Consider the following 14,733-nt stretch of genomic DNA (forward strand, 5'->3'; position numbering starts at 1 on the left):
CGCAGTTTAGGGCCGTAACTTCTAGTCACGTGTCCCAACGAGTGTTGCCTCTCTTACTTCCTACTAGATTTCCAACCCAGCATCCTAAGGTTCCACTACCACTCTCAGTTCCCCAGTGCTCTTTATTTCGTTTCCAGGCTTCTGGGAGACCGCGATCCCTCCGTTCTCTGCCTCAAAGTCCGTGAAAGACCCCAAACTAAAATTCCCTAATTCAAACTGCAGAGGGTTATCACCTTGTGCTCTCCTGGATATGGTCGGCGGAAGTGAGGGAGGGGAAGAAAAATAAAGAGACTCCCCACCATAAGTGCTTCCGGAACCTCCTCTTCTGTGACTTATTCGTTCTGGTTGCTCCAAGGCGCCACCAGGTCGGGGTGGGTAGGTATGCCCTCGGCCTTTGGGTTCGAGGGAGTCAACCTCTTGAAGCGTAGGGACTGCTGGGGAACAGCTGTGGAAAAGTAAGCAGGGATGGCAATGAGCCTGGGATGCTTGCGAGCGCGGGTTATAGGCTCGGGAATCGCGCGTCATTCCCCTGCCTCCCCCGCCGAGTTCCGGGATGGTTCACGCCAGCAGCGCGCGAGGCTTGAAGAGCAGGACGTGGCGGGCTTCTGTTCTGCAGCTTCCCGTCAGCGCGGCCCTATGGATTCTCAGCTGGCTGAGGCTCGCGCTTTGGAAGCCGAGATCACTGCTTTGAGGCGAGCGTGCGCGGAGCCGCCGGCGCCCGGGGAAGACACCTCCCGAGTTCGGTACGTGGCCTTTCTCAGGCCCAGTGGGAAGGGTGAAGATCTCTACTCCAGGCGCCCCGGACCGCCCCACAGACTTTTCCCGAGCACCAGACGTGGGCGGGAACTCGTTATCTGTCTGTTCCAACAGGGCTGAGAGTGATGAGTACACGCGTGGACCCCGTTGTAAACGTATTACCATATATTAACTGATTTAATCACACTCATGGGGAAGGTGTTTCATTTCATTTCAAGGTGTTCTCTTCTCGTGCTAGTAACTATCAAGGTGAAAGTCTTGCCTATCTCCCTAGCAATCTTGCCTTTAGTGGGCAGCAGTATCTAGTTGGAATTTAAAAACTCTGGTTTCATGGTATTTGTTTTTATGAGTCACCTAACTGTGGCAAGTGATATTGATTCTTCGCTTACTGTAGTGATACGAAATTTCCTTTGAGAAATAATTTAGGTAAAAGAGTAAGTTGATATAAAGAAGAGTAGGCAATGTAGTCTATAGGGGAATTTGGCAGAAGCTGCGAAGGTGATTGTCATATACTGCAGGAGGAGAAGCATCCCTGTAAAGGAAGTGGGGGAACTCCCTGTTTAAAGGCGAAAAGAGCATATGCACTAACAGATAGAAATAACTGAGGAGTGCCATCTACCATAGAGGGGTGGCATCATAACGTCTTTGTTACTACCAATAGCCATGGTCTGTCGATTACTTACTAAGTGCTAGACTGAGAGATGCAAACGTCTTTATGTGCATCATCTCTTTTTAATACCTACGACAATCCTCTGAGTTAGGTGCTGTTGTTAACCCCGTTTTAGAGTTAGGAAACTGAGGCTCAGAGAAATTAAGTTGCTTGCCTGAAGTCTCAGAGAAGGTAAGTGTTAGAGCTGGATTGGAACCCAAAAATCAAACTTCAAAGCCCAGGCACTTTGCTTACTGGAGAAGGAGAGAAGGGGTCCATGAGTTAATTATGTACCTATTGTCTCAAGCTTGCAAGCTGCTTGAAAAGCAGAAACTGTCTTCATTTTTTAGTCAATTCTAATTTGACATAGATGCAGAGAGAATAAGATTTTCCTGAGCTAACTGGACAAGAGTAGGTTGAAATTGGGAAGGAGGAGTTCTAAAGAAAATGTTTGCATGCATGTTGGAAGGGATCATGAAGGTAGAGGAAGCTGTAACTAGTAAAAGGGAGAGGGAAGTAGGTGAACAGGGAACAAATATGTTCCTCTGCAAGTGAGGGTGTAAATGTATCAGAATGCTTGCTACTCCAGGGGTGCTCCACAGATTGGAAGCTTTAGCATCACTTGGGTTGAAAAGAAATACAGATTTCAGCCCAACCCTGACCTACTGAGTCGGAATCTGCTTTTTAACTAGACCGTTGATGATTTTATGCACTTCAGAAAGTTTGAGGAAGCACCATGATGAAAGATGATTTCCTTACTGGTCACAGTATGTCATTTTTAGCTCAGGATAGTATGTAGAGTATCCATGTAACCTGAGTCTCCTCAATGATCAAGTTGAGAAAGTCGGAAGAGTCCAAGGTGTTTGGATTTAATAGTTTTTTAAAAAATTTATTGTTACATTTTTTTACATCTTTATTGGAGTATAATTGCTTTACAATGGTGTGTTAGTTTCTTCTTTATAACAAAGTGAATCAGTTATACATATACATACGTTCCCATATCTCTTTCCTCTTGTGTCTCCCTCCCTCCCACTCTCCCTATCCGCCCCCCAGGTGATCACAAAGCACCAAGCTGATCTCCCTGTGCTATGCGGCTGCTTCCCACTAGCTATCTACCTTACGTTTGGTAGTGTATATATGCCCATGCCACTCTCTCACTTTGTCCCAGCTTACCCTTCCCCCTCCCCATATCCTCAAGTCCATTCTCTAGTAGGTCTGTGTTTTTATTCCTGTCTTACCCCTAGATTCTTCATGACATTTTTTTCCCTTAGATTCCATATATATGTGTTAGCATACGGTATTTGTCTTTCTCTTTCTGACTTACTTCACTCTGTATGACAGACTCTAGGTCCATCCACCTCACTACAAATAACTCAATTTTGTTTCTTTCTATGGCTGAGTAATATCCCATTGTATATATGTGCCACATCTTCTTTATCCATTCATCTGATGATGGACTCACGTTGTTTCCATCTCCTGGCTATTGTGAATAGAGCTGCAATGAACATTTTGATACATGACTCTTTTTGAATTATGGTTTTCTCAGGGTATATGCCCAGTAGTGGGATTGCTGGGTCATATGGTAGCTCTATTTGTAGTTTTTTAAGGAACCTCCATACTGTTCTCCATAGTGGCTGTACCAATTCACATTCCCACCAGCAGTGCAAGAGGGTTCCCTTTTCTCCACACCCTCTCCAGCATTTATTATTTCTAGATTTTTTGATGATGGCCATTCTGACTGGTGTGAGATGATATCTCATTGTAGTTTTGATTTGCATTTCTCTAATGATTAGTGATGTTGAGCATCCTTTCATGTGTTTGTTGGCAATCTGTATATCTTCTTTGGAGAAATGTCTATTTAGGTCTTCTGCCCATGTTTGGATTGGGTTGTTTGTTTTTTTGTTATTGAGCTGCATGAGCTGCTTGTAAATTTTGGAGATTAATCCTTTGTCCATTGCTTCATTTGCAAATATTTACTCCCATTCTGAGGGTTGTCTTTTGGCCTTGTTTATGGTTTCCTTTGCTGTGCAAAAGCTTTGAAGTTTCATTAGGTCCCATATGTTTATTTTTGTTTTTATTTCCATTTCTCTAGGAGGTGGGTCAAAAAGGATCTTGCTGTGATTTATGTCATAGAGTGTCTGCCTGTGTTTTCCTCTAAGAGTTTGATAGTATCTGGCCTTACATTTAGGTCTTTAATCCATTCTGAGTTTATTTTTGTGTATGGTGTTAGGAATTGTTCTAATTTCATTCTTTTACATGTAGCTGTCCAGTTTTCCCAGCCCCACTTATTGAAGAGGGTGTGTTTTCTCCATTGTATACTCTTGCCCCCTTTATCAAAGGTAAGGTGACCATATGTGTGTGGGTTTATCTCTGGGCTTTCTCTCCTGTTCCATTGATCTATATTTCTGTTTTTGTGCCAGTACCATACCGTCTTAATTACTGTAGCTTTGTAATATAGTCTGAAGTCAGGGAGCCTGATTCCTCCAGCTTCATTTTTCTTTTTCAGAATTGTTTTGGCTATTCGGGGTCTTTTGTGTTTCCATACAAATTGTGAAATTGTTTGTTCTAGTTCTGTGAAAAATGCCATTGGTAGTTTGATAGGGGTTGCAGTGAATCTTTAGATTGCTTTGGATAGTATAATCATTTTCACAATGTTGATTCTTCCAATCCATGAATGTGGTATACCTCTCCAACTGTTTGTATGATCTTTAATTACTTTCATCAGTGTCTTATAGTTTTCTGCATACAAGTCTTTTGTTTCCTTAGGTAGGTTTATTCCTAGGTATTTTCTTCTTTTTGTTGCAGTGGTAAATGGGAGTGTTTCCTTAATTTCTCTTCCAGATTTTTCACCATTAGTGTATAGGAATGCCAGAGATTTCTGTGCATTAATTTTGTATCCTGCTACTCTACCAAATTCATTGATTAGCTCTAGTAGTTTTCTGGTAGCATCTTTAGAATTCTCTATGTACAGTGTCATGTCATCTGCAAACAGTGTCAGTTTTACTTCTTCTTTTCCGATTTGGATTCCTTTTATTTCTTTTTCTCAGATTGCTGTGGCTAAAACTTCCAAAACGCTGTTGAATAATAGTGGTGAGAGTGGGCAACCTTGTCTTGTTCTTGATCTTAGTTTAAATGGTTTCACTTTTTCACCATGGAGAATGACGTTGGCTGTGGTATTGTTGTATATTGCCTTTACTATGTTGAGGTAGGTTCCCTCTCTACCTACTTTCTGGAGAGTTTTTATCATTAATGGGTGGTGAATTTTGTCAAAAGCTTTTTCTGCATCTATTGAGACTATCATATGATTTTTATCCTTCAGTTTGTTAATATGGTGTATCACATTGATCGATTTGCATATACTGAAGAATCCTTGCATTCCTGGGATTAACTTCACTTGATCGTGGTGTATGATCCTTTTAATGTGCTGTTGGATTCTGTTTGCTAGTATTTTGTTGAGGATTTTTGCATCTGTGTTTATCAGAGATATTGGCCTGTAGTTTTCTTTTTTTGTGACATCTTTGTCTGATTTTGGTGTCAGGGTGATGGTGGCCTTCTAGAATGATTTTGGGAGTGTTCCTCCCTCTGCTATATTTTGGAAGAGTTTCAGAAGGATAGGTGTTAGCTCTTCTCTAAATGTTTGATAGAATTTGCCTGTGAAGCCATCTGGTCCTGGGCTTTTGTTTGTTGGAAGATTTTTAATCACAGTTTCAATTTCAGTGCTTGTGATTGGTCTGTTCATATTTTCTATTTCTTCCTGATTCAGTCTTGGCAGGTTGTGCATTTCTAAGAATTTGTCCATTTCTTCCAGGTTGTCCATTTTATTGTCATAGAGTTGCTTGTAGTAATCTCTCATGATCTTTTGTATTTCTGCAGTGTCAGTTGTTACTTCTTTTTCATTTCTAATTCTATTGATTTGAGTCTTCTCCCTTTTTTTCTTGATAAGTCTGGCTAATGGTTTATCAATTTTGTTTATCTTCTCAAGGAACCAGCTTATAGTTTTATTGATCTTTGCTATTGTTTCTTTCATTTCTTTTTCATTTATTTCTGATCTGATCTTTATGATTTCTTTCCTTCTGCTAACTTTGGGGTGTTTTTGTTCTTCTTTCTCTAATTGCTTTAGGTGTAAGTTTAGGTTGTTTATTTGAGATTTTTCTTGTTTCTTGAGGTGGGATTTTATTTCTGTAAACTTCCCTCTTAGAACTGCTTTTGCTGCATCCCGTAAGTTTTGGGTCATTGTGTTTTCATTGTTATTTGTTTCTAGGTATTTTTTGATTTCCTGTTTTTTTTCTTCAGTGATCTCTTGGTTATTTAGTAATGTATTGTTTAGCCTCCATGTGTTTGTATTTTTTACAGTTTTTTTCCTGTAATTGATGTCTAGTTTCATAGCGTTGTGGTCAGAAAAGATACTTGTTATGATTTCAATTTTGTTTAATTTACCAAGCCTTGATTTGTGACCCAAGATATGGTCTATCTTGGAGAATGTTCCGTGAGCACTTGAGAAGAAAGTGTATTCTGTTGTTTTTGAATGGAATGTCCTATAAATATCAATGAAGTCCCTCTTGTTTAATGTGCCATTTAAAGCTTGTGTTTCCTTATTTATTTTCATTTTGGGTCACCTGTCCATTGGTGAAAGTGGGGTGTTTAAGTCCTCTCCTATTATTGTGTTACTGTCAATTTCCCCGGTAGTTCTATTTTTCACTTTCTGAGGAGCCTCCATACTGTTTTCAGTAGTGGCTGCACCAATTTAAATTGCCACCAACAGTGCACAAGTATTCTTATTTCTCCACATCTTCACCAACACCTGTTATTTCTTGCATTTTTGATAATAACCATTCTAAGAAGTGTGAGGTTATATCTTCTTATTGTTTTGATTTGTATTTCCCTGATGATTAATGATGCTGAGCACCTTTTCATGTACCTCATGGCCTTCTGTATGTCTTCTTTGGAAAAATGTCTGTTGCAATCCTTTGCTCATTTTAGATCGTGTGTGGATTTTTGCTATTCAGGTGTATGAGTTCCTTATACATTTTGGATATTGATCCCTTAGGGGATAAATAAGTTGCACATATTTTCTTACATTCCATAGGTTGCCTTTTCACTTTGTTGATGGTTTCCTTTGCTGTCTAGAAGCTTTTTAATTTGATGTACTTCTACTTGTTTATTTTTGCTTTTCTGGCCTAAATTTTTGGTGGCAAATCCAAAAAATTATTGACAAGACCAATGTCAAGGAGCTCACTGCTTATGTTTTCTTCTAGGATTTTTATAGTTTCAGGTCTTTAATCCATTTGAAGTTAACTTTTGTGTATGGTGTAAGATAGTGGTTCCTTCTTCCTTTTTCTTCTGGCTGTCCAGTTTTCCCAACCCATTTATTGGAGAGACTTTCCTTTCCCCATTGTGTATTCTTGGCTTCTTTGTCATAAATTAATTGACCATATATGAATGGGTTTATTTCTGGGCTTTTTTCTCTTCTGTTGATCTATGTGTCTGTTTTATGCCAATACTATATTGCTTTCGTTACTATAGCTATGTAATCTAGTTTGAAATCAAGACTTATGATGCCTCCAGGGTTGTTCTTTCTCAAGAATTCTTTAGCTATTCCAGGTCTTTTGTGGTTCCATACAAACAGTAGGATTTTTTTCTATTTCTGTGAAAAATGCTATTGGAATTTTGTTAGAAATTTTATTGAATCTGGTGATTGCATTGGGTAGTATGGACATTTAAACAATATTCTTCTTATCCATGAGTATGGAATATCTTTTCAAATATTAGTATTTTGTCAGTTTCTTTTTTCAGTGTCTTATAATTTTCAGTGTATGGGTCTTTTACCTCCTTTGTTAAATTTATTCCTAGGTATTTTATTCTTTTTGATGCAGTTATAAATGGGATTGGTTTCTTATTTTCTTTTTCTGATAGTTTGTTATTAGTGTATAGAAACACAACAGATTTTTATATTGGTTTTGTATCCTGCAACTTTACTAGTTTGTTTCCTAGTTTTAACAGTTTTATGGTAGAGCCTTTGGTGTTTTCTCTAAATAATATCATGTCATCTGCAAATACTTACAGTGTTACTTCTTCCTTTCTGATTTGAATGCCTTTTATTTCTTTTTCTTGTCTAACTGTTCTGGCTAGGGCGGCCATTACTATGTTGAATAAGTGTGAAGGTGTGCATCCTCTGTCTTGTTCCTGAACTCAGAGGAAGAACTTTCAGCTTTTCACTGTTCAGTATGATGTTAGCTGTGGACTTATCATGTGGCCTTTATTATTTTGAGGTAAATTTCCTCTATACCCATTTTGTTAAGAGTTTTGATCATAAATAGATGTTGAATTTTGTCAGACATTTTTCTGCATCTATTGAGATGATCACATGGTTTTTATCCTTCATTCTGTTAATGGGGTGTATCACACTGATTTGCAGATTTGAACCATTCTTGCATTCCTGGACTAAATCCCAGTTGTTCCTGGTGTATGTTGCTTAACGTATTGCTGAATTAGCTTTGCTAATGGTTTGTTGGGGACTTATGTTTATGTTTATCAGGGATATTGGCCTTGTAATTTTCTTTTCTTGTAGCGTTCATGTCTGAGTTTGGTATCAGGGAAAAGGCCTCATAAAATGATTGTGTAAGTTTTCCCTCTCTTCTGTTTTTTGGAAGAGTTTGAGAAGGATTGGTTTGCTTCTTTAAATATTTGGTAGAATTCACTAGTGAAGCCATCTGGTCCTGGACTTTTATTTGTAGGTAGGATTTTAAACACTAATTCAATTTCCTTTTTATTAATTGTCTGTTCAGTTTTTCTGTTGCTTCATGATTCAGTCTTGTTCTATGTTTCTAGAAGTTTTTCTGTTTTTTCTGGATTGTCCAGTTTGTTGGCATATAATTTTTCATACTTTCTTATGACGTGAGTGAGTGGTTTCCTTTGTATTTCTGTGGTGTCGGTTGTAATGTCTCTTCTTTCATTTTGATTTTATTTGTGTCTTCTCTCTCTCTCTCTCTCTCTCTCTTTTTTTTTTTTTTTTTTATTCTAGCTGAAGTTTTGTCTATTTTGTTAACTTTCTGACTAACCAGCTCTTGGTTTCCTTGATCTTTTCTATCACCTTTTTAGGCTGTATTTCATTCTTTTCCTTCTCTGGTCTTTGATATTTCCCTCTACTAACTTTGGGCTTCATTTGTTTTTTATTGCTATGAACTTCCCTCTGAGAATGACTTTTGCTACAGCCCATAGTTTGGTGTGTTTTATTTCTGTTTTCATTTGTCTCATGATACTTTTTTACTTCTGTTTTGATTTTTCTTTTGACTCATTCAGTCACGTTCAGTAGGATGTTGTTTAATCTCCATATATTTGTGAATTTTCTAGTTTTCTTGTAATTGATTTCTAGTATAATATTGTCGTTGGCAAAGATGCTTGATATAATTTCAGTCTTCTTAAATTTATTAAGACTCGTTTTGTGGCTTGACATATGGCTTATCCTGGAGAATGTTCCTTGTGTGCTTGGGAAGAATGTGTAGTCTTTCTTTTGAGTGGAATATTCTGTATATGTCTGTTAAGTTCTTAGGGTCTAAATGTGTCATTTAAGACCAATGTTTCTTTATTGATTTTCTCTCTGGATGATCTACATGTTGATGTAAGTGGTGTGCTAAAATCCCCTACTATTGTATTGCTGTCTATTTCTCTCTTTAAGGTCTGTTAATATTGTTTTATATATTTAGGAGCTCCTATATTGGGTGCATAAATATTTACCAGTGTGTCCTCTTGTTGGATGAAATCCTCTATCGTTATATAATGACCACCTTTGTCTCTTATTACAACTTTGTCTTAAAGCCTATTTTTCTGATATAAATATGCTACTTTAGCTTTCTTTTAGTTTCCATTTGGATGGAATATCTTTTTCCATCCCTTCACTTTCAGTGTGTATGTCCTTACATCTGAAGTGAGTGTCTTGTAAGCAGCATGATGGGTCTTTTGTTGGTTTTTAAATCTAGTCAGCCACTCTGTGCTTTTTGATTGAAGAATTTAGTCCATTTGCATTTAAAGTAATTTATGATAGGTGTGTGCTTATTGCCATTTTATTTTCTGGAAGTTTTGTAATTCCATTGCTCCTTTCTTCATCTCTAGCTCTCTCCTTTTGTGATTTGGTGATTTTCTATAGTGGTATGCTTAGATTCCTTTTTATCTTTTTTGTCTACTGTAGCCTTTTGCTCTGTGGGTACCATGAGGGTTACATAAAACATGTTTATAACTGTCTGTTTTAAGTTGACAATAACTTAAGTTCTAACACATTCTAAATCTCTGCATTTTTACTCCCTCCCCCAATGTTTTATGTTTTTGATGTCACAATTTAGGTCTTCTTATATTGTGTATACCATAACGAATTGTTGTATTTATTGTTATTTTTACTACTTTTGTTTTTCAACCTTCATATTAGCTTTTAGGTGATTAACCTACCACCATTGCACCATTAGATTATTCTGAATTCTTCTATATATTTACCTTTACCAGTGAGAACTATACTTTCTTTTTTCCTGCTTCTACTTATTGACCTTTTGTGTCAGAGAAGTTCTTTTAACATTTCTTGTAAGGCCTATCTGGTGGTGATGAACTCCTTTAGCTTTTGGTTGTCTGGAAAACTCTCTCTGCTTTAATTCGGAAGGACCACTCTGCCAGTAGGGTATTACTGGTTGGCAGTTTTTGTCTGTCAGCCTTTGGATATATCATGCCACTTCCTTCCGGCCTGCAGAGTTTCTGCTGAAAACTCTGATAGTCTTTTGGGGTTCCCTGGTACATAACAAGTTGTTTTTTCCTTGCTGCTTTTAAGAATCTCTCCTTGTCTTTAATTTTTGATATTTTAATTTTAATGTGTCTGATGTGGGTCTCTTTAGGTTCCTCTTATTTGGTACTTTCTATGCTTCCTAGATCTGATGTCTGTTTCTTTTCCCAGGTTAGGAAAGTTTCCTGCAATTATTTTTTCAAATAAGTTTTCTGCCCCTTTCTCTCCTCTCCATCAAGGACCCCTGTAATTTGAAAGCTGGTCCATTTGTTGTTGCCCCATAAGTCTTTTAAGCTATTTTAGCTTTTTTTTTCATTCTTTTTCCTTTTTGTTGCTCTGATTGGATAACTTATATTGCCATAATTTCAAGTTCACTAATTCTTTTTACTGCTTCATCTAGTTTGATGTTGAACCCCTCTATTGAATTTTTCAGTTCAGTTATTGTAGTCTTCAGGTCTATGACCCCTACTTGGTATTTTCTTATAGTTTCTCTCTCTTTGTTGAAATTCTCATTTTGTTTATCCATTGTTCTCCTGAGCTCTGTGAGCTTCTTTATGATCATATTTTGAACTGCTTATAAGGTAAATCACTTACCTCCATTTGATTAAGGTCTTTTCTTGAGACTTTATCTTGTCCTTTCATTTGGAACATATTCCAGTGTTTCTTCATTTTCTTGACTCTCTGTGTTGGTTTCTATGTATTGGATAAAACAGCCCTCTCTTGCAGTCTTGGAAGAGTGACCTCGTGTAGTAGATGAACTTTATTGTTCAACTCTGTCTTGGTTTTCTCCCAAACCTTGGTGTTGTCCAAGCAGCCTCTTTATTCTTAGCTGTTCCCAGTAGTTGAGGGTACCTCAAGACTTGTCAGTGTTGCAAAGGGGAGGTTCTCAGTCAGCAGGTAGATTCAGGCTGATTGGCAAGAAGAAGCTCAGGGAGGAGCTTTTAAAGTACGCAAATATACCTCCTTCAGGGAAGACTGCTCCCTCTGCCCTGAGCCCTGGCAATAGCCAGGTAAGAAGTGTTTCTTCATTTGTTACTTTTCTTTTGAAATCATGAACATAAGCCCTGCTGGCCACCAGAGCCAGGCTATAAAGGGATGTGTCCTCTGGACAGCATTCACAACAGTTGGGGTACACAAGCCCCTGTCTTGGAGACACTGATGACTTGAGGCCTGGTCAGATGGAAAGCATGAAGGGTAGCATCCTCTGGCCTCCTCAGTCTCTGCAGAGGATTGTGATTGGGCCCTGACTGTGTTTAATGATAAGCCTGCCACTGAGGCTCCAGTTCTGAAGACAAGCTTATTTGTCTCTTTCACAGTAGGATTAGGAGTGCATTTTAGTCTGCTATATCTCCACTGTGTCCTGGGGCCATTAGTCATTTACGAACTATTTCTCCTTTTGTTACAGTGCTATGGGACCCACAATAAGTTCTGCTGTAAGTTCTGTTGACTGCCAGAGCCCAGTGAATAAGAGGTGTCCAACTGGGCAGCAGCCACAAAAATCAGGGTTCCAGAGAGTGCACAAACTCCTTTCCAGGAGATACTGGTGATATGGAGTAAGACAGAGAGAGAGTACAAAGATGATGCTCTGGCCTCTTTCTTTGGAGGTATTTAAGTAGGTTCTTGTATGATGTTAAATTAGAAGTCTTCAGGCCAGAGCTTTAAGGTAAGGAAGTAGGCCTCTTAAACAGAAACACTGGTTGCTTTTTTGTTGGCTGCCTCTGTGCTGGGTTCGGGGGTAGGTGAGTCTGCATGCGTGAGCCCTTTAAGAACTGTTTCTCGGTTCCCTATAGTGGGGATCCCCAACCCCTGGGCCACGGACCACTACCGGTCTGTGGCCTGTTAGGAACCGGGCTGCACAGCAGGAGGTGAGTGGCGGCAGAGTGAGTGAAGCTTCCTCTGTGTTTACAGCTGCTCCCCACAGCTCACATTACCGCCTGAGCTCTGCCTCCTATGAGCATTATGGTGAGTTGTATAATTATTTCATTGTATATTACAATGTAATAATAATAGAAATCAAGTGCACAATACATGTAATGTGCTTGAATCCTCCCGAAACCATCCCCCCCGCCCCAGTCTGTGAAAAAATTGTCTTCCATGAAAGTGGTCCCTGGTGCCAAAAAGGTTGGAGACTGCTGCCCTTTAGCCTTGTGAATCTCATGGACCCAAGGCTTGTTGGCTTTCAAAGCTAGATATTTTAGGGGCTTGCCTCTCAGGTGCTGGTCTTAAAATTTGGGGTGCCAGCTATGGTGTTCACACCTTTCACTCCTCAGGGAGCAGGTCAGGGTTGTTAGTCCCTCTTGATTGTGGGTTGCCGTGCAACAGGTGGCTTTTATGTGGATTGTGTCTCAGCCTCTACTATCCATTTCAACATAGGCTTTTTCTCATTTGCCTGATGTGTAGAGTTGCTCAGCTAGTTTTTGGGTTTCTTTCAGAGAAAATTGTTTCATCTGTAGGTGTAGATTTGGTGTGACTATGGGAGGAGGTGAATTCATCATCCTCTTATGTAGCCCGTTTCAACGTAGAACTATTCCTCCCTTCAACTGTCTCAGTTTTTGCTTTGAGATATAGTTAGCTCTGTATCTGCAAGTTTCATATCCACAGGTTCTGTATCCATGAATTTTGGTATTTGTGGTGAGTCAAGGAACCAATACCTTACAGATACTGAAGGAAAACTGTATTTTGATATCTGTCATTAGGTTTGTAAATGTTTATAATTTTTATGTCTTGCTGTATTGAATCTTTCATTAATATATATATATTTTTTCTTTGTCTCTTATAACCTCTTTTGACTTAAACTCTATTTTGTTTGATATTAGTATCCCCAGTCCTGCTCTCTTTCGGTTCCTTTTTGCATGGAGTATCTTTTTCCATCCTTTCACTTTTAGTCTTTGTATCTGAAGTGATTCTCTTATAGACAGCATATGGTTGAAGCCTGTGGTTTTATCAGTTCTTCCAAACTCAGTCTTTTGTTTGGAGGATTTAACCCCTTTACATTTAAATAAATACTTATAAGGAGAGATTTATTTCTGTCATTTTGCTCTTTGTTTTTTTTGTGTGTGCCCTTAAGCTCTTTTGTCCCTCATTTCCTGCATTTCTGTCTTTTGAGAAGTGCTTAAATTTCTTTCTCATTTGCTTTGATATATATTCTTTCGCTATTTTCTTTGTGGTTATCAGAGGGATTATAAATAATATGCTAAAGTTACAACACCTTAATTTGAATTTATACCCACCTCATTTCAATAACATACAAAAATTCTGCCTGTTTACAGCTCCATCCCCACTGTTTTTGGTTCTTTTATGTCACAGAATTACATCTTAATACTTTTGTGACCCCTGAACATAAACTAATAATTCTTTTTTTTTTTTTTTTTGGCGGTACGTGGGCCTCTCACTGTTGCGGCCTCTTCCGTTGCGGAACACAGGCTCCGGACGCGCAGGCTCAGCGGCCACGGCACACAGGCCCAGCCGCTCCGCGGCATGTGGATCTTCCTGGACCAGGGCATGAACCCGTGTCCCCTGCATCAGTAGGCGGACTCTCAACCACTGTACCACCAGGGAAGCCCTAAACTTATAATTCTTTTAAATGCATTCATCTCTTAAATTTTGTAGAAAACATGATATGGAGTTACAGATGAAAGTTATACTCATAGTACCTTTAGACTAATAATTTTTTTAAATGTTAAATCATGTAGGAAAAGAAGTTCAGTTACAAGCCATTGTTACCATACTAGTAGATTTTTTATGCCCATATACTAATTTTATTGAGATCTTTATTTCTCCACATGGCTTCATGTTACTATCTAGTGTACTTTTATTTTACTTTACAGGACTGCCTTGAGCATTTCTTGGAGATCATGTCTAGTGGTAACAAACTTCCTCAGCTTTTGTTTATTTGAAAATGTGTTGATTTCTTCCTCACTTTTTTTGAAAATATTTATTTATTTGGCTGCACCAGGTCTTAGTTGCAGAACACAGGATCTTTAGTTGCAGCATGTGAACCCTTATTTGCAGCATGTGGGATCTAGTTCCCTGACCAGGAATCAAACCCAGGCCCCCTGCATTGGGAGCTCAGAGTCTTAGCCATTGGACCACCAGGGAAGTCCCACTTCCTCACTTTTGAAAGAAAATTTTGCCAGAAGGATTGTTGGTTGATGGTTTTCTTCATTTAGCACTTTGAATATACTGGCCCACTGTTTTCTGGCCTCCAAAACTTCTGATGAGAAATCTGCTCTTATATTATTGAGGATCCATTGTACGTGATGATTTCCTTTTCTCTTGCTGCTTTCAAAATCTCTCTTTACCCTTGGTTTTTGAAAATTTGATTATGTCTCATTGTGACCCTCTTTGAGTTCATCTTATTTAGAATTAGTTGAGCTTCTTGAATGTTAGCCTTCATGTCTCTCATCAAGTTTTGGACACTTTTTACCATTATTTCTTTTTTTAAAATTTTTGGCTGCATTGAGTCTTCGTTGTTGTTGCATGCAGCCTTTCTCTACTTGTGGCGAGCGGGAGCTACTCTTTGTTGCAGTGCGTGGGCTTCTTATTGCAGTGGCTTCTCTTGTTGCGG

At 38.7% G+C, this 14,733-nt stretch overlaps 1 protein-coding gene across 2 annotated transcripts in view; it reads left to right on the forward strand.

Annotated features, from left to right (window-relative positions):
* The first annotated feature begins 357 nt into the window (after positions 1-357).
* CENPP (centromere protein P) overlaps positions 358-14,733 on the forward strand; it is a 232,136-nt gene continuing 217,760 nt past the window's right edge. The window contains exons 1-2 of one of the 2 annotated variants that reach the window (XM_082636182.1): positions 874-911; positions 4,453-4,610. In XM_082636182.1, the coding sequence (XP_082492308.1) occupies positions 882-911; positions 4,453-4,610 (188 nt within the window). In that variant the 5' untranslated portion in view covers positions 874-881. Of the gene's footprint in view, positions 744-873; positions 912-4,452; positions 4,611-14,733 lie in introns of those variants that run through there. The other variant, XM_082636181.1, reaches the window with a different exon arrangement.

This window comes from Mesoplodon mirus, assembly GCF_964341445.2.
Source record: "Mesoplodon mirus genome assembly, chromosome: 1".
Lineage (NCBI taxonomy): Eukaryota > Metazoa > Chordata > Mammalia > Artiodactyla > Ziphiidae > Mesoplodon > Mesoplodon mirus.